The sequence below is a fragment of the Scyliorhinus canicula genome, chromosome 5 (genome assembly GCF_902713615.1).
Source record: "Scyliorhinus canicula chromosome 5, sScyCan1.1, whole genome shotgun sequence".
NCBI lineage: Eukaryota > Metazoa > Chordata > Chondrichthyes > Carcharhiniformes > Scyliorhinidae > Scyliorhinus > Scyliorhinus canicula.
In genome coordinates, this window is record NC_052150.1 from 225,382,346 (window position 1) to 225,406,078 (window position 23,733).

Here is a 23,733-nt window from a genome sequence, read left to right on the forward strand (position 1 = left end):
CCCTTTTTGAAAATCAGAAATATCTCCTTCTTGAAACCATTTAATGATTTAGACTCCACCGCACTATGGGGCAGCGAGTTCCACAGATTCACCCCCCCCCCCCCGCGAGAAGTAGTTCCTCCTCATCTCAGTTTTAAATCTACCGCTTCTCAGCCTATATCTATGACCTCTCGTTCTGACTTGCAAATCAGCCCATAAGACCATAAGGTATAGGAGCAAAATTAGGCCATTCAACCCATCGGATCTGCTCCGCCATTCAATTATGGCTGATATTTTTTTCATCCCCATTTTTCTGCCTTCTCCCCATAACCCCTGATCTCCTTATTAATCAAGACCCTGTCTTAAAGACACTCAGTGATTTGGCCTCCACAGCCTTCTGCGGCAAAGAGTTCCACAGATTCACCACCCTCTGGCTGTGGAAATTCCTCCTCATCTCAGTTTTAAAGGATCGTCCCTTCAGTCTGAGGCTGTGCGCTCGGGTTCTAGTCTCTCCTACTAGTGAAAACGTTTTCTCCATGTCCACACTATCTAGGCCTCTCAGCATTCTGTAAGTTTCAATGAGATCCTCCCTCATCCATCGAGTACAGACCCAGAGTCCTCAACCACTCCTCGTATAACAAGCCCTTCATTCCCGGGATCATTCTTGTGAAACTCCTGGACCACTGGGAATATTTCTGGGGAAGGTGGGATCCAGTGGCATGAAGGAATACAGTGGTATAAAGTTTCAAGGGAGTAAGACAAGGCTGGATGGCCTCTACTTTAATGCCAGGAGTATGAAAGGTGAAACAGATGAGTTTAGGGCGATGATTGACACGTGTAATTATGATATAATAGCGATCACAGAGGCATGGATGAGTGAGGGGCGGGATTGGCAGCTCAACATCCCAGAACATCGAATCTTCAGACACGCAGAGGAGGGGGTAAAAGAGGAGGAGGCATTGCATTATTAGTTAAGGAGGCAGTTAATGCAGTCAAGAGAGATGATATTTTCGGGGTGGCATTAAATGAAGCTTTGTGGGTAGAGTTTAGGAATGAAAAAGGGACAGCTAGGTTGAGAGGTGTTTATAATAGACCTCCAGATAGTTAGCGGGAAATTGAGGAGCAAATATGTGCACAATTCACAGAGGGGTGTAAAAATAATTAGAGGGTAATTATATTAGGTGATTTCAACTTTCCCAAAAGTAATTGGGATAGTCATCATGTTCAGGGCTTAGATGGAGTAGAGTTCTTAAAATGTATACAGGAGAACTTTTAGCTCAATATGTAGAGGATCCAACAAGGGATGGTGCAGTGCTGGACCTAATCCTGGGGAATGAAGCCGGACAGGTAGTTGATGTGCTGATGGGGGAGCATTTTGGTGATAGCGACCACAACATAAGAAATAGGAGCAGAATTAGGCCACTTGGCCCATCGAGTCTGCTCCGCCATTCAATCATGGCTGATATTTTCTCATCCCCATTCTCCTACCTTCTCCCCATAACCCCTGATCCCCTTATTAATCAAGAACCTATCTATCTCTGTCTTAAAGACACTCAGTGAATTGGCCTCCACAGCCTTCTGCGGCAAAGAGTTCCACAGATTCATCACCCTCTGGCTGAAGAAATTCCTTCTCATCTCTGTTTAAATCTGAGATGGTGTCCTCTGGTTCTAGTTTTTATTACAAGTGGAAAGATCCTCTCCACGTCCACTCTAGCCAGGCCTCGCATTATCTTGTACGTTTCAATAAGGTCCCCTCTCATCCTTCTAAACTCCAACGAGTACAGACCCAGAGTCCTTAATCGTTCCTCATACAACAAGATCTTCATTCCAGGGATCATTCTTGTGAACCTCCTCTAGACCCTTTCCAAAGCCAGCACATCCTTCCTTAGATACGGGGTCCAAAACTGCTCACAATACTCCAAATGGGGTCTGACCAGAGCCTTATACAGCCTCAGAAGCACATCCCTGCTCTTGTATTCTAGCCCTCTCGACATGAATGCTAACATTGCATTTGCCTTCTGAACTGCCGACTGAACCTGCACGTTAACCTTAAGAGAATTGTGAACAAGGACTCCCAAGTCCCTTTGTGCTTCTGCTTTCCGAAGCATTTCCCCATTTAGAAAATAGTCTATGCCTAGATTCCTCCTTCCAAAGTGCATAACCTCACACTTTTCCACATTGTATTTCATTTGCCACTTCTTTGCCCACTCTCCTAGCCTGTCCAAGTCCTTCTGCAGCCCCCCTGCTTCCTCAATACTACCTGTCCCTCTACAGATCTTTGTATCGTCTGCAAACTTAGCAACAGTAACTTCAGTTCCTTCTTCCAAAAGGTACCAAAGGCACTTAGTCCAATTTAATATCGTTATGGACAAAGAAATAGACAAGTTGCAAAATAGATTTTGGATTGGGGAGAGAAGATTTTAACAAAATAAGGCAGGATCTGGCCAAGTTAGACTGGAAAGAGTTACATGTTGGACTCCACAGCTGGAGCACTGTGTTAAATTCTGGTCACCACATTATAGGAAGGATATGATTGCACTGGAGGGGGTGCAGAGAAGATTCACCAGAATGTTGCCTGGGATGGAACATTTCAGTTATAAGGAGAGGTTAGATAGGCTTGACTTGTTTTCGCTGGAGCAGAGAAAGCTGAGGGGTGATGTGATTGAGGTGTGGAAGATTATGAGGGGCATGGACAGGGTGGATAGGGAGCAGCTGTTCCCCTTAGTCGAAGGGTCAGTTACGAGGGGGACACAAGTTCAAAGTGAGGGGTGGGAGGTTTAGGGGGGATTTGAGGAAAAACCTTATTACCCAGAGGGTGATGATGGTCTGGAATGCACTACCTGGGAGGGTGGTAGAGGCGGGTTGCCTCATATCCTTTAAAAAGTACCTGGATGAGTACTTGGCATGCCATAACATTCAAGGCTATGGGCTCAGTGCTGGCAAATAGCATTAGGTGGGCGGGTCAGGGCCTTTCATGCGCCGTTGCAGACTCGATGGGCCGAAGGGCCTGTTCTGCACCGTTGTATTCTGTGATTCAGTGAAATCTACTGAAGAGAAGTGGGGGGAGGGGCATTAAAAAAATTGTGAGGGTATAGGCCCAACATGTTCTCTCCCGGGTGATAGGCAGGTGTAACAAGCCCAGTGAACCATGGATGACCAGAGATATTCAGGATACAATGAGAAGGAAAACAGAGGCATTTACCAAATGCAAGGAGAGCAAATCAGTGAAGGCTTTAGTGGAGAACAGAAAGTGCAGGATGGAGCTTAAGAAAGCAATGAGGAGAGCAAAGAGGGGATGTGGGAAAGCTCTGGCTGGTAAAAGTAGGGAAAATCCCAAGATAGTCTCCAAGTATATCAATGGGAAGAGGATAACCAGGGAGAGATTAGGGCCCATTAAGGACCATGGGGGGAATCTGTGGGTGGAGCCAGGGGACATTGATAGGGGGTTAAATGAATATTTCACATCTGTCTTCACCCAAGAGAATGAAGATGTAGGTGTGGAACTCGGGAAAAGAGACTGTGAGGTTCTTAAGCAAATTGTCATTGGGAGTGACAAGGTATTGGAGGTGGCCAGGTGTGTAGATGGGGGTAGTGCACCTGGACAAACCTCCAGGTCCAGATGAATTGTATCCCAGGATGCTGTGGGAAGCGAGGGAGGAGATTGCAGGGGCTCTGACCCAAATTTTTAATTCCTCTCTGACCATGAGGGAGGCGATGTATGACTTAATGTGGTTCCACTATTTAAGAAGGGATGTAGAGACAAGCCAGGGAACTACAGACCAGTGAATCTTACACCAGTGGTAGGGAAACTATTGGAGAAAATGCTGAAGGAGAGAATCTATCTCCACTTGGAGAGTCAAGGTTTGATCAGGGATAGTCAAAGAACAAAGAAAAGTACAGCACAGGAGCAGGCCCTTCGGCCCTCCAAGCTGTGCGATGATGATGCCCGAACTAAAACAAAAAAGAATCTGCCCTTACTCAGTCCTATCCCTCTATTCCCTCCCTATTCAGGTATCTGTCCAGATGCTTTTTAAATGTTGCTAATGTGCCGGCTTCCACTACACCCTCTGGCGCGTTCCAGGCACCCACCCCTCGCTGCGTGAAAAACTTAACCCGCACATCTCCCTTAAACTCTCCCCCTCTCACCTTGAACCTGTGCCCTGTGTAATTGTCACTTCCATCCTTGGGAAAAGCCTCTGACTATCCACCCTGTCTCTGCCTCTCATAATTCTGTGGACCTCTCTCTGGTCTCCCCTCAGCCGCCGTCTTTCCAGTGAAAACAATCCTAATTTATTTAACCTCTCCTCATAGCCAACACCCTCGTGGCCAGGTAACACCCTGGTGAACCTTCTTTGCTCTCTCTCCAAAGCTTCCACGTCCTTCTGATAATGTGGTGGCCACAACTGCACGCAATACTCCAAATGAGGCCTAACCAAGATTTTCTATGCAACGTGATTTCCCAACTCCTGTACTCAATGTCCCGGCTGATGAAGGCAAGCATGCCATATGCCTTCTTAATCAGCTTTGACAAAGGGGCATCTGGACTCGAAACGTGAGCTCTTTTCTCTCCTTACAGATGCTGCCAGACCTGCTGACACCTTCCAGCATTTTCCTTCTTGCCTTCTTAATCACCTCGGCACCTGTGTTGCCACTTTACAGGAACTGCGGACTGCATGCCCAGATCCCTCTGTACATTAATGTTCCGAAGGGTTCTGCCATTCACAGTATAATTCATACCTAGATTTGATCCTCCAAAATGCATCACCTCGCATTTGTCCGGATTAAACTCCATCTGCCATTTCTGTACCCAAGTCTCCAATCTATCTATATCCTGTTGTATCCTCTGACAATCCTCGGCACTATCAGCAACTCCGCCATTCTTTGTCTCATCTGCAAACTTGCAAATCAGACCACCCACATTTTTCTCCAGATCATTTATACATACTACAAACAACAGAGGTCCCAGCACTGATCCCTGCGGAACACCACTAGCTACAGATCTCCATTCACGTTACCCTTCCACCGCTACTCTCTGCCTTCCATAACCAAGCCAGTTCTGTATCCATCTAGCCAACCCACCCCAAATCCCATGTGATTTAAATTTTAGTCTACCATGTGGGACCTTGTCAAACGCCTTATTAAAGCGTGGCTTTGTCAGAGGGAGGTCATGCCGAGCAAATTTGATTGACTTTTTTGAGGTGGTGACCAGATGTGTAGATAAGGGCAGTGCAGTTGATAGTGCAGCTGCTTTAGTGACTAGAAGACAGTGACATACTGCAGGGCTCTGTGTTTGCTCCCCTATTATTCATCATTCAAATAAGTGACCCAGAAGACTGGTGAATCTTAGCTGTATTCCCTCTATGGCAAGAATATCCTTTCTTAGTTAAGAAGAACAATTCTGCACACAATACTCCAGGTCTGGTCACACCAAGGCACTACACAGCTGCATTAAGACATTCATGCATGCGTACTCAAGTCCTCTCGCAATGAAGGCCAACCTACCATTTCTGGTGGCAGTGCCAGGCTGGCTCTGCCAGGGTACCACCCTGCCCAAAGGGCTTGAAGTTGGTGGCCTCCAGATCCCTTGGAGACGGCCACAAGTGCTATTCCTTCTGATCCCTGTTTGTGGGGACCAGTACCAAACGGCGCTCCCCAGAGCTCCCCGGGGTGAAGGGACTTTGGAAACCTGCACATTAGACTGAGGCTCACTGCTTCGCTCTCCTATGCATATTTGCTGAAAGGTAATCTAACCCCTTGTCTCTCGGCTTCCACCGGCCACGTTGCGCCATGGCGAGCTGCTTTTCAGGCGCAGCGTAGCCGGACGATTACGCCCTCAGAATTGTATTTCGCTCTGGGGAGCTGAATTCAGAGATGGGACCCCAATTTGAAAGGGTGCCCCGATCTCTGAGTGAGCTTGTGGGTCCCCCACACCCCCCACCCATGAGCCATGTTACCCTCCACACACATGGACACTACCCCAAAGTGAGGACACCCCGCTATGGAGTCCCTGGGGATCCCCACTCTTCAGGCTCCTTACAGCACCCCCACACCCTTCCAGGACGCGCACCCATCACCCCCCCCCCCCAACCTTCCCGAGGCCCCTACTTACTTGCCCTGCACTCCTCCACCCTTCAACCTCCCCGCCACCCTTATTTCTTGGGCATGGCCCCCCCTCGGCCCCGAACCCTTGGCAGTGCTACCCTAGCACTCGGGCACCCTTGCACGGGCAGCTGGAACCCAGGCAAGTGCTCCTGCTGGCTTGGCAGTGCCACCTGGCCCCCTTGGCTGGTTTAGCTCACTGGGCTAAATCGCTGGCTTTTAAAGCAGACCAAGCAGGCCAGCAGCACTGTTCAATTCCCGTACCAGCCTCCCTGAACAGGCGCCAGAATGTGGCGACTAGGGGCTTTTCACAGTAACTTCATTGAAGTCTACTCGTGACAATAAGCGATTTAATTTTTCATTTCATTCACCTGGCCACCTTGGCAGTGCCACCTAGCCACCTTGGCAGTGACAGGGTGGAAGTGCCAAGGTGCTCTGGGAAGTGCCAAGGAGCTCGCGTTCTAGGAGGAGGGCTAGGGAGCCATCGGGCACTTACCCTGGCCACCCAAGGCCACTCTCATGGCCCGGGAGACCCCCGGGTGCCATTTCGCCTGGTCCTCGTTTATGTGGCCTAGCACTGATTGGTGCCCGGGGAGGCCGGAGAATCGACAGAGGCCAGTGAATCCCGGGCAGGTCGGTTGTAACTACGTTTAGGACCTGCTCCCGCGAGCGTCATTTGATCCCGCCCATTTTGGGTGAAATGACAGCGACTCGACCAATCAGAGTCTGATGTCACTCATTGTCCCCAAAGTCCATCCGAAGGCCACTTTCCGCACCCACAATGCACTATCTGCCCACCTCTCCTCTACCAGAAGCGCCCTCCCACCCCCCCACACCCCACCCAGGGATCCTTCTATTAGAGAGACCCCCAAGGGACCCCATGAATAGGGAGACCCGTCCCCCGGACCTCCTAACTGAAGGAACCCCCCCCCCCCCACAGAGACCCCCTAACTGAAGGAACCCCCCGCACCCCACGTACACCCCCTAACTAAAGGGACCCCCCCCACAGCGACCCTCAACTAAAGGAACCCCCCCATAGGGACACCATCGAGGGACTTCCTCAGAGACCCCCTAATCAAAGGGATCTCTCACAGGGACCCCCTAACTAAATGGACCCCACCACAGGGACCCCCTAACTAAAGAGTCCACCTCACAGGGGCCCCCTGACTAGAGGGACCCCTCCCTACAGACCCCTCCCCCCCACCCCCACCCCACAAAAGAGACCCCTGTCAGGAAGTTAGAGAGAAGACCAGACAGGGGCAGTGAACAAAATTATAGCTGTAACACTTACCTGGAGGCTCCACGTGCCACAAGCATAAGAACTAGGAGCAGGAGTAGGCCATCTTGCCCCTTGAGTCTGCTCAGGGCTGATCTTTTTGCGGATCCAGCTCCACTTACCCGCCTGCTCACTGTAACCTTTTATTTCTTTACTGTTCTAAAATCTATCTTTGCCTTAAAAACATTTAACGAGGTAGCCTCAACTGCTTCACTGGGCAGGGAATTCCACAGATTCACAACTCTTTGGGTGAAGAAGTTCTTCCTCAACTCAGTCCTAAATCTGCTCCCCGTTATTTTGAGGCTATGCCCCCTAGTTCTAGTTTCACCTGCCAGTGAAAACAACCTCTCTGCTTCTATCCTATCTGTTCTCTTCTATTTTATATGTTTCTGTCGGATCCCCCTCATTCTTCTAAATGCTGATAGTCCCAGTCTACTCAATCTCTCCTCAAAAGCTAATCCTCTCAACTCTGGGATTAACCTAGTGAATCTCCTCTGCACACCCACCAGCGCCAGTACATCCTTTCTCAAGTAAGGAGACCAAACTGAGCACAATACTCCAGCTGTGGCCTCACCAGCACCCTATACAGCTGCAACATAACCTCCCTGCTTTTAAACTCCGTCCCTCTAGCAATGAAGGACAAAATCCCATTTGCCTTCTTAATTACCTGCTGCACCTGCAAACCAACTTTTTTGCGATTCATGTACAAGGACACCCAGGTCCCTCTGCACAGCAGCATGCTGCAATTTTTTACTATTTAAATAATAGTCCATTTTTCTGTTATTCCTACCAAAATGGATGACCTAACATTTACCAACATTGAACTCAATCTGCCAGACCCTTGTGCACTCACTTATACTATCTATACCCCTCTGCAGACTTTCTGTGTCCTCTGCACATTTGGCTCTACCACTCATCTTAGTGTTACCTGCGAACTTCGACACATTACACTTGCTCCCCAACTCCAGATCATCTATGTAAATTGTAAACAATTGTGGGCCCAACACTGATCCCAGAGGCACACCACTAGCCACTGATCACCAACCAGAGAAACACCCATTTCGCTCCACTCTTTGTCTTCTGTCAGTTAACCAATCCTCTATCCAATTACTTGAGGGAGAACAGTTGTGTCTAACCCTGGAGATCCATTAGCTGCAAGTCATTTATAATTTCCAGCAGTGGGCTGTGATTGACAGCTTTCACAAATCAGCTGCAGCCTTGATTTATTCATCTCCCTTCATGGATGAGTGGCATACCGGTATGATCACTGGACCAGAAATCCAGGGTAATGCTCTGGGATTGAATCACACCAGGGATCCCTGGTCGTGCACTCAGAGCCTGCGTGGACCAGCTGGCAGAGGTATTCATGGACATCTTTAACCTGTTCCTATTCCGCTCCGAGGTCCCCACCTGCTTCAAGAAGACCACCGTTACACCGGTGCCAAAGAAGAACCAGGAAACGTGCCTCAATGACTAGGGTCCAGTGGCCCTGACTTGAGTCGTAATGAAGTGCTTGGAGAGGTTGATCATGAAGCGCATCACCTCCATACTCCCAGAATACCTTGATCCACTGCAATTCGCATACCGTTACAACCGGTCCACAGCAGATGCCATTTCCCTGGCCCTACACCTATCCCTAGAGCATCACAACAATAAGGACTCCTACATCAGGCTCCATTTATTGACTACAGCTCCGCCTTCAACACCATAATCCCATCTAACCTCATATCAAAGCTCCAAAACCTCAGACTTGGCTCCCCACTCTGCAACTGGATCCTTCATTTTCTGACCAACAGACCACAATCAGTAAGAATGAACAACAACACCTCCTCCACAATAGTCCTCAATACTGGGGCCCCACAAGGCTGTGTACTTAGCCCCCTACTCTACTCCTGTACACACACAACTGCATGGCAAAATTTGGTTCCAACTCCATCTACAAGTTTGCTGACGATACGACCATAGTGGGCCGGATCTCGAATAACGACGAGTCAGAATACAGGAGGGAGATACAGAACCTAGTGGAGTGGTGCATCGACAACAATCTCTCCCTCAATGCCAGCAAAACTAAAGAGCTGGTCATTGACTTCAGGAAGCAAAGTACTGTACACACCCCTGTCAGCATCAACGGGGCCGAGGTGGAGATGTTTAGCAGTTTCAAATTCTATGGGGTGCACATCTCCAAAACTCTATCCTGGTCACCCCACATCGACGCGACCACCAAGAAAGCACAGCAGCGCCTATACTTCCTCAGGAAACTAAGGAAATTCGGCATGTCCACGTTAACCCTTACCAACTTTTACAGATGCACCATAGAAAGCATCCTATCTGGCTGCATCACAGCCTGGTATGGCAACTACTCGGCCCAGGACCGCAAGGAACTTCAGAGAGTCGTGAATACCGCCCAGTCCATCACACGAACCTGCCTCCCATCCATTGACTCCATTTACACCTCCCGGGGAAAGCGGGCAGCATAATCAAAGGCCCCTCCCACCAGGCTTACTCACTCTTCCAACTTCTTCTATCGGGCAGGAGATTCAGAAGTCTGAGAACATGCACAAACAGACTCAAAAACAGCTTCTTCCCACTGTCACCAGACTCCTAAATGACCCTCTTATTGACTGACCTCATTAACACTACACCCTGTATGCTTCATCCGATGCCGGTGCTTATGTAGTTACATTGTATATCTTCTGTTGCCCTATTACGTATTTCTTTTATTCTTCCTTCTTCCAAATGTACTTAATGATCTGTTGAGCTGCTTGCAGAAAAATACTTTTCACTGTACCTCGGTACACGTGACAATAAACAAACCCACCATAGCAGATGGTGAAATTTGAATTCAATAAAGATCTGGAATTAAAAAGTCCAATGATGACCCATGAAACCATTGGCGATTGTTGTAAAAACCCATCTGGTTCCCTATTGTCCTTCAGCAAAGAAAATCTGCCTTCCTTACCCAGCCTGGTCTACATGTGACTCCAGACACACACAGCAATATGGTTGACTCTTAACTGCCCCCATTGAAATGGCCCCGCAAGCCACTCAGTTCAAGGGCAATTCAAATGGGCAATAAATTCTGGCACAGGCTGTGACGCCCACATCCCATGAACAAATAAACAAAATGTGCTGAAACTCCAATGTTTACAAACATCAACCACATCAAAAAGCAGTAAGTGCATTGCAATCAGACGCTACACTTAGGAATGGACACGTGGAGCCTCCAGGTAAATGTTACAGGTATAATTGTTTTCACTGCCCCTGTCTGGACTGCTCTCTGGCATCTAGACAGGGGTATCTTTTCTGGGGGGGGGGGTCTGTGGAAAGGGGGTGGGTTTGTGGGGGCATCACTCTAGTCAGGGTGGTCCTTTTAATTAGGAGTTCCTGTGGGGGGTTCCTTTTAGTTAGGGGGCTCGGTGGGAATCCTTCTAGTTGGGGAGTCCCTGGGGGGAGAGGGGAATGGGGTGTTATCATGTGCAACAGGAGCAGTGGGAGTTGGAAAGTTGTTAAGTTCCATCTAAGATGAAGGAATTGAGCTAGAGGTTGGCTAGACTTTGATAGCATAATACAAACTGGTTTAGCACTCACCTGTTGCAGTTGGGATTGAATTGTAGTGGACTGCATTGATGTTTTAAATGCTGTTTATGGTGCTTATTACAGGCGGGCTGTAAGGCTCAAGACTTAAATTTGCGCTTACAATTACAAAGTCGGAAGCAGCCCGGCTAGTTCAGTCGGTAGAGCATGGGACTCTTAATCGCAGGGTCGTATGTTCGAGCCCCACGTTGGGCGCTTCCTCATTGTTATAATTACAAAGTCATTTCCCTTTATCAATATTTCACAGACCCGAGGTGCTTTCGCGGAATCAAGCTGCATTACACCGTTAGTAAAGCATGACGGTCAGAAAAATCATTGTGCCTCATCCAGTTCACGGGAAATCCTGAAAATTACAATGATGCCATTGTGAAGAGGATGTAGTGAAAGTGGACAGAGTGGGGAGTTCTGCTAAGTGGATGCTGATGATAATGAGGTTCCCAACTGCATTATCTCCCATGAAGCCCTAATCCCCGTGAGCCTGGTGGAATACAAGCTTCCCCACTAGTGGGGTGAGTCCCACCCAACTGGGACTCGTAATCAGACTGTATAAAAGACGGCCTGGATGGGGACCGGCGATTTGGTAGTCCCAACTGGGACTGATACTGTGGGTGGGATTCTGGTGCGGCGTTCCCCCATTTCCCGCCGGCAATGGTATCCTCCATCCCGGCAGCCAGCCAATGGGGTTTCCCAGTGTAGGCACCCCCCCCACACCATCAGGAAATCCACGGATGTGAGGGCGCTGCTGGTGAAGAGGAGGATCCCGCTGACGGAGAATCCAGCCCTGTGTGTGTATTTGCCCCCTTAGTGGCTGTATCATTTGACCGTAAATAAACAAGCATTTGCTCGAATACTTGACCTCCTGGATCTTTATACCAACCTTTCATGGCGAGAATCCCATTTCATCATTGGCAGGAGTTTGGGAGACAATCTCAATGGGAAATCCCATGGAAGGCCGTCAAATTTACAACCTTCAGCTCCAGTTACCCTTGGAGATACAGTAACTTCTTGTTCATCAGCTCCTTATTCTTCAAATTGAAACTCGCAATACTTTCAGTACTCTGGTTAGCTTTATTGTGCGTGATCCATGCCAATTTATTGCTCTGTTCTCTCTTGCAGATCAACCTGAAGGGGCAGAGGGAGGTGGTAAGTTTAAAATTTGGCAAGTGTAAGCTTGGTTGTGTTTTGAAAAACGGCTAATACAAAATATGAACTTGCTCAATAGACACTGCCTGAGAGACCAGAAAAGCCCAGGTTTGATTCCCACGTTAATTGAGCTGCCCTTTAGCAGCAATTGCTTAAATGCTGGTGGCCTAAAGAATGAATGCTAGCCATTGACCTTTGCCAGGAAACTGCAATATGTGGGGGTCATGGAGCACCGACCAATTTAGTTCTAAAATTCTGCACCGGTTGGTCGCAGCTCTGTTGGCACGCTCATCCCATGTCAGAAGGTTGTGGATTCAAGTCCCACACCAGGGATTTGAGTGCAAGACCTAAGCTGACGTTGTCCAGTGAAGTACTGATGGAGTGTCACTTATGGACAAGGTATTGAACTGCTTGCTCTCTCCGATGAATTTTGAAGATTCCAGGCAACTATTCTGAAGCAGGGTTGACTCATGGCTTGGCCAATGGCTATTCCTCAACTAAAGCTCATTACTGTTTATTATCACAATTTTTTGTGCACAAAATGGCTGCCATCTTTACGCCATAACAGTGGTTCCACTTCAAATGTACTTCATCAGCTGTAAAGCACTTTGAGATGTCCTCAGGTTGTGAAAGGCACAGTATAAACTCAGGTTTACCTTTATGATCACACTGATATGTGAGCACGATCAGCACAAAAGGTTTCGCTGGTCAAAGAGAACAACTTCTCTGGGCAACAGGCAGAGGCAGCCTTGCTGAAATCTCCCGTGTCCAAGAATAAAATGGCCATTTCGTCAAACTTTCAGAAATGGTAAACACCTATGTAATTGGACCGCAGGCTAGATCAGTACCTGCTGAAGGATGGGAAGAAAGTTGCTTTGTTTTGTGAGCATTGGAATTTGTTTGTACTGATCTTTTCTGTTACTTATTAGCAGCGGCCGAAAGTTGTAGTGAAACAACCCTGTCCGATAAACGTAAGTTTAGAAATGAGTTATGCATTGAAAGCCATAAATACTGCCATTAAATCACTCTGAACCATATTTCAAATATTACTGTGGCATAATCATGTTCGCACAGGCATTTACAAAGATGGAGATATGTTGGGACATTACTGCATCAGTCATTCACTCTCCATTTGCAGTGGTAGCTCATCCAGGTTATTACATACAAGTACATTTTCCATTAGAACATGCTTGATCTGAAAGCCAATATGTTCCATTGTTCGGTGTCTCCAATTGATAACCCCATGAGATAAGAGGATAGGGCTTCCGATGGGATTCTCCACATACACTGCGATAATTTTGACTTGAGTGGAAGACTTTTAGAAACTGTGAAGGTATTGATTAGAAGGCTGGTCACATAATTTCACCAGGGATTTCTGACCAAGTTACAAAGAAGCACCAACAGAAATGTTGCTATATGGTACTTATTACAGTAATGCAGGTTGCTATATGGTACTTATTACAATTGAGACAGGACTGCACTGGTAGTGTACGTGCAACTTGAAGCCAGGTTCAAGGCTTAACTAGCACCAGAACAAAGCTAAGGAAGGCACCCTCCTAAGGGAATGTCACCCTGCTGCCCTTTGGATTATGGTTGGTCACTAACACCTCATTTGTATTGGGAAGTGGGAGTTTTGCTCTGGTCCTAAACTTCTAACATGACTGTACCTTTGGACACTATCCACGGCAGCAGGGTAGCACAGTGGTTAGCACAATTGCTTCACAGCTCCAGTGTCCCAGGTTCAATTCCCGGCTTGGGTCACTGTCTGTGCGGAGTCTGCACGTTCTCCCCGTGCCTGCGTGGGTTTCCTCCGGGTGCTCCGGTTTCCTCCCACAGTCCAAAGATGAGCAGGTTAGGTGGATTGGCCAGGCTAAATTGCCCTTAGTGTCCAAAATTGCCCTTAGTGTTGGGTGTGGTTACTGGGTTATGGGAATAGGGTGGGGGTGGGGGCTTGGGTAGGGTGCTCTTTCCAAGAGCCGGTGCAGACTCAATGGGCCGAATGGCCTCCTTCTGCGCTGTAAATTCTAATTCTATGAAATGCTGTCTTATTCAAAAATTCTGCTTTCAAAAGAATCCTAATGGGGACTGAATTCCCTCACACAGAGGTAGGAACCATGAGCAAGGTTTATTTTTTGCATCAGGAACCCTCCCCCGATAGGAAACAGATTAAAGCTAAGATTGTCACCTAAAACAGATTTTTAACCAGTAAAGGAATTAAGGATTACGGGGGTAAGGCGACATAGTGAAGTTGAGAATGATCACATCAGTCATGATCTCACTGAATGGTGGAGCGGACTAGATGGGCTGAACAGTCCTATCTCTTATGGTCTGAACAATCCTGGCGTGGAGATGGGTTCCCAGACCAGTTACGAGTGGAGGGAGGACTCTCAAAACTGGAGGCCCAATTAGAGGCCTTCCAACTTTAGAGAAGCACCAGGCTACAGTACAAGACAAGTAGCTGAATGGGCCTCAGAACAAGCAGGTGCCCATTTCGCCACTTCATTCAAATTTCAATAAAACAGCCAAGAAGCAGCCAAGTCACCGCTGTTATGGACCATGGAGGGGAGGGAGGGTCCCTGCAGGGCTGCCAGGGGCATTGGCATCCCTCCTTGCCACTGACGGCTGCCCCAAAAGTCCACCGCACGGTGGCACAGTTGTTAGCACTGCTGCCTCACAGCTCCAGGGTCCCGGGTTCAATTCTGGCCTTGGGTCACTGTCTGTGCGGAGTCTGCACTTCCTCCCCGTGTGTCTGCGTGGGTTTCCTCCGGGTGCTCCGGTTTCCTCCCACAGTCCAAAGATGTGCAGGTTAGGTGGATTGGCCGTGTTAAATTGCCCCTTTAGTGTCCAAATGGTTATGTACGGTTACTGGGTTACGGGGATAGGCTGGAGGTGTGGGCTTAAGTAGGATGCTCTTTCCAAGGGCTGGTGCCGACTCAATGGGCCAAATGGCCTCCTCCTGCCTGTAAATTCTATGATTCTACGACCTTGCCTCCCCCAAAATGATTGGCACCACTACCCGCACCACCCCACCCACGTTGCTGCCACCTCCCTCCCTAATTTCAGAGCAGCTCAAATAGTTAGTCCCTTATTGAAACATGGAACATCCTGAGATCGAGTGGGTGCTGAGAGAATGTTAATCCTTGTGGGGAACGTTAGGGGGGCACAGTTTAAGAATTGTGGGTCTCCCATTCATGACTGAGATGAGTTGTGCATTCTTATGAAATCTAACTACTGAGTACATTGTTCCTTCTTCACGTAACATTTTCCTTCTCCTTGGTGTCATTGGATAATAGTTTTGCCAGTGTAAGGCAGGAATGGAAGTGGGTGGGGGATGTAATTTTTCTCCACCTGCATGCCAAGTTACTTCTACTATCCCACCCCCAGAATTATGGGTATGCCCAAGCTGGGGGCGGTTCAGCTTCACACCCCCAAGCAGTGAGTAACAAATTTAGTTTTTTTGAGAAAACAATAAAGGCCAGAGATGAGAGGCCAACGTGAATAAGGCAAGCCTGAAAATTCCAGACCGTATGTTCCACAGGATAATTGATCATGTGTAGCCAGTTCTGTTCCCAGCTATTTTTAAATGGTTAATTATACTTGCCAGCAGTTTGTTAGGAAGTTGAAATGAAATGAAAAGTAAAGAATTGAATGAAAAAAGAAACTGACAGTTATTTAATGGCATTAAGGACTTGTGAGATGCAGATTAACCTCGTGGAAGGGTGAAACAAATATTTTGTGAAGCAAAGTAGAGACTAGCAGGCTAGGGACCTGGATCATAGCCACACACAGTTACAAAGCAGAGCTTTCTCAGAGAGAATAAAGCTGTTGTGGCAGAAATCAAGCAGGAGAAGCTGCTTGAGTTACCCCAGAAGTTCTACTCTAAACCAGGAGAACGGTTACCAAATGAAAGCTACATGTCCTGTGTGGTAATTATTTCCTGGATTTGGCCCAAGGTTTTAAAACCCATGGGATGTTGTTTTGGGGAAGGTATATTCTCAGAGATTATGAAGGTAGATGGATTTGGATTTTGGGGTATTTAAATATGCTGTCTGGGTAACCATTATTGTAGTTAATTGTAACTTATTCTTTGCTGTTGCCTTTCTTGTATGTTTTGAAATTTAATAAATGTTTTGCGATTTGAATATCCACAACCTTTCCTCACCGAATTTCAACTCTTTTCTCACTTTCCTTTACCAAACCGCAAAAATAAATACTTCTGAACCAGCATCCCAAGTTTCTCTTCTGGGATCTGGGATGCCCTTGCATTGAACATCAGCACGGTTCATAACAAGTTCGGCAGATAGAATGTCAGAACATTGTTTTTCAAATCAAGTGCTGCCTAAAACATGTTAAATTTAACTTATAGTTCTCTGCAAGAGTTTTCTGATTACCTGTTTAACTTGAAATGTAGCTTATTTGTTCCAAAACCATTTGCATGCGGTCAGTCACCTATACCTGTTTCGTAATTTTATATAATATAAGGCATCACTTCTAGCTGAATAATATGGCAAACATTGATTCACAATGAAATAACTTTAATGTTATCCTATATTTAGTATCCAATGAGCAGTCCTGCATGTATGTGTGCTCGATTGTTAGTATCACCCAATTTATAGCATTATCTAAAGATTGAGTACGTTATTACCTTGTGTAATCAATTGCAGATTGTGAATTTTCCGGAGCATGATGTTTTCAGATCTATGTAGAATCTATGTAGAATATGTAGTATTACTGATTTATGTATTTCAAGCTCAATAGGAGCACAACAGTTTCAATTTTAAAATCTGGGGCGAGATTCTCCCGTCGGGAGACTAACGGCGCGATTCTCCGCCCCTCACGACGGGTCGGAGAATAGCGGGAGGGCCTTCCCGACATTTTTCCTGACCTCCCGCTATTCTCCCTCCCCCACGGCTGCCCCACGACACGAATCGCTGCTCGCCGTTTTTTTACGGTGAGCAGCGATTCTCCCCTATCCGATGGGCCGAGTTCCCAGGCCTTTACGGCCGTTTTCACGAACTTCAACACACCTGCTCTCACAGTTCGTGAAAACGGCCGCAAAGTGACGTTCTGGAGAACCATGGCACCGATTGGCACGGCCGCACCACGGCCATGCCAAGGGTGGCATGGGCCCGCGATCAGTGGGCACCGATCGCGGGCAGCGGGTCCGAACCCCGCACACTCTTTGTTCCTCTGCCGCCCAGCTGGATCAGTCCGCGGGGCGGCTGAGGGGCACAACAAAACCGCGCATGCGCGGGTTTCACGCATATGCGTGATGACGTCATCCGCGCATGCGCGGGTTGGAGCCGTCCAATCCGCGCATGCACAGCTGACGTCATTGTGTGCGTCAGCCGCCGTTACCCTTGGCGCGCGGGCTTAGCGAAGTTCGCTAAGCCTGCAATGCCGAGGTTCACGGGGCCCCGCTGCTAGCCCCAACCGGGGAGCAGAATCGGGTCCCGGGAGGGGGCGCGGAGGCTGTCGTGAAACACGGCCAGTTTCACGACTCTCCGCATTTACGGAGAATCGCGCCCTTAAGTGCCGACGCCGGAGTGAAAACCGGAGTGTTTCACTCCTGCGTCAGAGGCTGTTCCTCGTCCCCTATTCTCCCACCCCCGGGGGCTCGGAGCGGCGCCGCGTCATTTACGCGCGCCGGGCCTTGGCGCCGTGTGAAAGTGGCGCCGCGTAAGGTACGCGGCCAGCGCCGTGTAAATGACGTCACCCGTGCATGCGCGGTTGCCGTCCTCCCCGCGGGCGCCCCGCAAGTAATGTCGGATTGATCTTGCGGGGCAGCGGAGGAAAGGAGGTCCTCCTTCAGAGAGGCCGGCCCGCCGATCGGTGGGCAGACTCGATGGGCCGAATGGCCTCCTTCTCCACTGTAAATTCTATGACTGCCGTGGAAACCTGTGGATGAGAAGTGAGTGGGGGCAGAGGGGTCACAGAATTTGTGAGGGGTATGTTGGTCCACCAGGTGTGCCCTGTGCACCCACACCAGCTACGCCTGAGTGATTGGAAATACGTGGGCTTCAAACGGATCCTTCCCCATCTCCAGCTCAGGTATCTCACGCAAGAGTGGAGGCATGGGAGAGAGATGCAGACACATTCACCTATCATTGGACCAGGGGGAAGTACAGCATTGAGCCTCTGTCCCTCTGTACTTGGAGATCAACAGGCTGGAGTGGGCAAAGATTGATGGAGGGGTGCCTGCTATGTGTGCTCAGAGGTGAAGGCCCTGGAGCTGGCTGGGGAGGAGAGTGATTGACCATTATCAAAGGCAGAGATTGAATTGCCTGGTGTGAAGAGTGAAGACGATGAGCACTTTATGATTAGATCACACTGGGAGGAGACAGCATGTACCTGTGGTCAGTATTTGAGAGTTTATTATCACAGCACGTATTTGCGCGCGTCTTTCTTTAGCTGGAGTGTTGTGAGAGGATGCATCGGGGGAACCCACCAGGGATCGCCATGCCACTGCCTCTGATTGCGAGAGTGGCCCAGTCTCAGATGAGGCAGCGGCACATCATTCCCCTGTTGAGGCACTTGTGCAGGTACACATAATGATAGACACATGTACATTGTCTCTGGGTCACATTCTGGTGAACACCTCAGTATTGTGTAGCTGCAGACGATGGAAGCTGTGAAAGCAAAGGAACTAACATTTTAGCTAGGGGGGGGCAGGGGAGCATCAGGATTCACAGCACCCTGTAAAATTCAGCCCTTAGTGATATAAAAGCTACTGTGCAAAAGAGTCATCTTTGAGGGACCCTGTGGCCACTTGAAATATGGAATCGATATGGCAGCACGGTAACACAGTGGTTAGCACAGTTGCTTCACAGCGGCAGGGTCCCAGGTTCGATCCCCGGCTTGGGTCACTGTCAGTGCGGAGTCTGCACGTTCTCACCGTGTGTGCGTGGGTTTCCTCCGGGTGCTCCGGTTTCCTCCCACAGTCCAAAGACGTGCAGGTTAGGTGAATTTTCCGTGATAAATTGTCCTTCGTGACACACAGGTGAGGTGTCGTTACTGGGTTACAGGGATAGAGTGGAGGCATGTGATGTGTTGGGCAGGCTGGGTTGATGTGGACTGCGTTTGATGCAGTGTAGCGAGAGATAGACTTCCAACACTTGATGAGATGCAACACGATTTTATTTAACATCTAAACTATTTTACATGTTCAACTGTATGTTGACACTATGCTGACTTGACTGGAGACCTGAGGCTAGCCTGACCAGACTAACTGACTACCACATGGTGTTTGTACTGGCTGCTGCACACGAGCTCAGACTGTCTCAGAGGCTGGATCCCGAGAGAGCGGGAAAACTGGTGCCCTCTGGCTTTATAGTGGTCGTGTCCTGTCTGGTGATTGGCTGCTGTGTTCTGTGTGCTTACTGGTCATCCTGTGTGTCAATCACTGCCTGTCTGCACTCCATTATATACCTGGATGTATATTATGACAGCATAGGGTTAAGTCGGGTGCTCTTTCCAGGGGCCAGTGCAGACTCGATGGGCTGAATGGCCTCCTTCTGCACTGCAAATTCCATGATCTATGATGGAGGATTGCAAAACATGGCTGACATTATTCTCAGCATTTGCAATGTTTTATATTATTTGTGAATGTCTTATGTTACTTTTCATCCGTATTAATTATGATTGAAATATCTTCATGTAGCTCATTACGAGCTTAAAGCTCCACCTGACAGAATGGATATATTTCTAAAATGTCGCACAGGTAGCTGAAGGAAATGGAATAAACGAATATGATAACAAGGCTGACACATAAGATTAGGATTGCTCCTCACATCGAGGGTAAACATCACCATTAACTGCTTCAGCAAAACAACCTTTTCTCTCTTTCATTTCTGATGGCAAAGCCGCCATATCTTACATTTCATTCTCTGCTAAAATTGCGGCCTACGGAAAGTGAATGCACACATGCACACATCTATGAAAATGAAATGAAAATCGCTTATTGTCACGAGTAGGCTTCAAATGAAGTTACTGTGAAAAGCCCCTAGTCACCACATTCCGGTGCCTGTTCGGGGAGGCTGGTACGGGAATAGAACCGTGCTGCTGGCCTGCCTTGGTCTGCTTTCAAAGCCAGCAATTTAGCCCTATGCTTACCGAGTTAACAACATGACACTGAGGCCTGGACCTTTCCAAAGTTGGGATAACTCCAATAGCCTTTGAAAATGAGGGGTGGAACCTGGATGAGGAAGGCCTGCCCCATTTGTGATGTCACATTTTTGTCGGGCAAGGAAAGCAGACAGACTGTGTTTCTCACAGGAAGGAAATGCAAACTCAGCAGGGCATAGTGCTGAGTTCAAACTGACACCTGCTTGGCTACCTGAGGTGTGGGAATGATGAATTGATTGGAGAGACAGGGCGGATAAAGTCTGCCTTGCTGTGATACTGTGACGGTGGTGCAGTGCTGCCTCACGGTGCCAAGGTCCCAGGTTCAATCCTGGCTCCTGGTCACTATCCGTGTGGCGTTTGCACATTCTCCCCCTGTGTTTGCGTGAGTTTCGCCCCCACAACCCAAAGATGTGCAGGGTAGGTGGATTGGCCACGCTAAATTGCCCCTTAATTTGAAAAAAAATGAATTGGGTACTCTGAATTTAAAAAAAAATTCCCTGGATTCTGGAAGGTTCCTGGTGGATTGGAAACACGCTAATGTGACACCCCCAATTCAAAAAGGGAGAGAGGAATCTATAGACCGGTTAGCTTGATCTCTGTGGTGGGGGTGTTGCTGGAATCAATTAAGGAGGGGATGAGTGAATATTTGGAAACACAAAGCTCAAGCCACCATTGTCAGCATAGTTTTATGAAGGGTAATTCACGCTTGACCAACTTGCTTCAGTTCTTTGAAGACGTAACCAAGAAGTTGGATAATGGGGAACCTGTGGATGTGGTATATCTGACTTCCAGAAGGAGTTCATAGAATCATATAATCATAGAATTTACAGTGCAGAAGGAGGCCATTTGGCCCATCGGGTCTGCACCAGCCCTCAGAAAGAGCACCCTGCATAAGCCCATGCCTCTACCCCATCCCTGTAACCCAGTAACCCCACCTAATCTTTTTGACACTGAGGGCCAATCCACCTAACCTGCACACCCTAGACTGTGAGAGGAAACCGGAGCACCCGAAGGAAACCCACGCAGACACGGGGAGAAACAGCAGACTCCGCACAGACAGTGACCCAAGCCGGGGCCTTGGAGCTGTGAAGCAACAACACTTCTCTACTTTTATACTCCAGACCTTTTGCAATAAACACTAACATTCCATTTGCCTTTTTAATAATTGAATTTAATTAATTTAAACTTGGTTCCAACTCCATCTACAAGTTTGCTGATGATACGACATAGTGGGCAGGATCTCGAATAATGATGAGTCAGAATACAGGAGGGAGATAGTGGAGCGGTGTAGCGACAACAATCTCTCCCTTAATGCCAGCAAAACTAAAGAGCAGGTCATTGACTTCAGGAAGCAAAGTACCTGGTGTAAAAGACGCCGGCGGGACTGGGCGAAAATGGGCGGCCGGGAGAATCGCTGGGGGGGGGCCGCTGCCAAATCCCCGGTGCTGGAGAATTTGGCAGCCGGTGGCGGCCGGATTCACGCCGCCCCCCCCTGCGATTCTCCGACCCGGCGGCGGGGTCGGAGAATCCCGCCCAAGGAATCTCAACGTCCGGAGAATTCCGGCCAATGTTTCAGGACAATGAGTTTTAATTTCACATGTAATTGTGGTTGGAGTTTCTTACTTTTGTTTCCTGGTCACAAAAAATAAGTTTCCATTGGGTCGGCTGGCAGCAGACTAATTGGAGCTCGATAACTGTATGTGTGAGTGCGTATGTGTGTAATCATAGAGAAAGATGAACAGTAGGTTTAAAAATTCTTTTTGTGGGGCAAGATTGAGCAGGAGTACCCCTCGATCTTAGCCAAATGTATCCTGGACTATTTGCTTCCCAAGTATTGCCATTCCCCCCTCATCTCCATTTTCTAAATGCAGCACCATTTAAAAACATACTATAATTGCTGAATACAGCATTCCTGGAGATTTCCTGCAATGCTGACTCCTACTAATCAAATCATTTCTGCCGACAGCGTCAATAGTTAGTCCATTGAGAAACATTTCATTTGGAATAATGTTTTAGATGTAATTTTTAACAAACACGGTATTTTAGAATTTTCTTTAATATGCAAGGTTTGTACTGAGTCTTGTTCTCTGTTGGCAGAGGAGGCTCTGAGAGAACTTCAGGACCAACTTGGTAAGTTAATAACGATCTGAAAAGGAATTTGTTTTAAAATTTTGGGGTTTCGATAGCAACATTCAATGCCTAGATCAAACCTTGTATATTAAGAGAAAGTCTGAGTACTGTTATTCCCTCAACAGAGAGATTGCAGCATGGTGACATTTCAGAAGAGGAAGTCGGTAAGTTTTGAATATGGAAGGAAGTAAAGGCAGGAAGAAAAGTGTAGTGGGCAGCAGGGAGGATTTGTGGTGAATGTATAATGCATAGAATTCACACTGTGTATCACTGTGTCCCTGTGGGCTCCGTCTGTGAGCCGTTGCACGGCTCAGCCCACAGGGGGAGATGAGGAGCTTGTACAGGGATCCACCCTTGGCTCCGCCCATGGCTCCGCCCATGGCTCCTCCCACTACCAGAAGTATAAAGTGCTGCGGTCTTGTGAGTCTGCCCTCAGTTCTTCTGGTCGCAGGCAGGCTCAGTTGTCAGTCGATTAAAGCCACAGTTTACTTCCACTCGTGTCTTGAGTGAATTGACGGTCGCATCAGGATTATTTCGTCCGCACAGTTGTTGGGCACACTTTGAAATATATGTAACATGTTTTAAAATATGTTGTGCATAAAAGGTGAACTAATAGTAATAATCATTGCCTTGTGATATTGCGGAACAGAGCAAATGTAGCTCAGAAATAACAAATTCCTTCTCGGGCAGTTTTGCCACCAGTTGTGCTTTGGAACTGGACTTGTGCACACCTCCCCGTTGTGACTGGAATCAAAATGCCTTAGTCACTAAAAATACAGGGGGTGATTTGCAGCCCGCGCCAGTTGTCAGCGAGAACAGCAACATGGGCGGGAAATCGCGCAAGAATCGGAAAATGGGCTGGATTCTCCAAATTCTGGGGCGATGTCCCGCACGCCGGCGTGGGAACGGTGGGGAAAACTGGCACAAAACAGCCACCCATTCCCCGTTTTGTTGGGGGCTAACAGGACGGCAGTGTAGACCACCCAGCTTTAGCTGCCGATACGCCCCAGATAATTGCCGGGTCCGTGGCCGCCCGTCCGCTCGTCGTCGGCCTGCAGCGGCCGCGCCGTGCTTCATGGCGGAGGCTGCTCGCGGACCCCGGCCTGGAAAATAGTGCCCCCCCCCCCCCTTTGGCCGGCTCATGCGCCCCGGACCTCCCCACCACAGTGCCCCCAGCCACGAATAATGCCCCCTCCCCTACCAGCGGATCAACCCTCCCCCCGACTGTGGCGGCGCTGGACTGGGTCTGCAGCCACCACGCCGCCGAATTCCCGATGGATGAGACCACACGTGTCCCGGGAACTCGGCCGGTCGGGGGCGGAGCATCGGGGGGGGGGGGGGCGGGCCTCAGGCAACGTTCTGAGGCCATCGATGCGGCATACAATGTG

General features: G+C 48.5%; 1 protein-coding gene and 1 non-coding gene across 5 annotated transcripts in view; both read left to right on the forward strand.

Moving 5' to 3' along the window:
• The window catches only part of LOC119966626 (golgin subfamily A member 6-like protein 22), a 287,183-nt gene that overhangs the window by 164,313 nt on the left and 99,137 nt on the right, over positions 1–23,733 (forward strand). For 2 of the 4 annotated variants that reach the window (XM_038798630.1, XM_038798632.1), the window contains exons 23-26: positions 12,065–12,091; positions 13,021–13,062; positions 22,313–22,345; positions 22,471–22,509. In XM_038798630.1, the coding sequence (XP_038654558.1) occupies positions 12,065–12,091; positions 13,021–13,062; positions 22,313–22,345; positions 22,471–22,509 (141 nt within the window). The remainder of the gene's footprint in view (positions 1–12,064; positions 12,092–13,020; positions 13,063–22,312; positions 22,346–22,470; positions 22,510–23,733) is intronic. The other 2 variants (XM_038798631.1, XM_038798633.1) reach the window with 2 other exon arrangements.
• trnak-cuu lies at positions 11,071–11,143 on the forward strand. Its single transcript has one exon. It is a non-coding gene; the product is annotated as a tRNA-Lys (tRNA).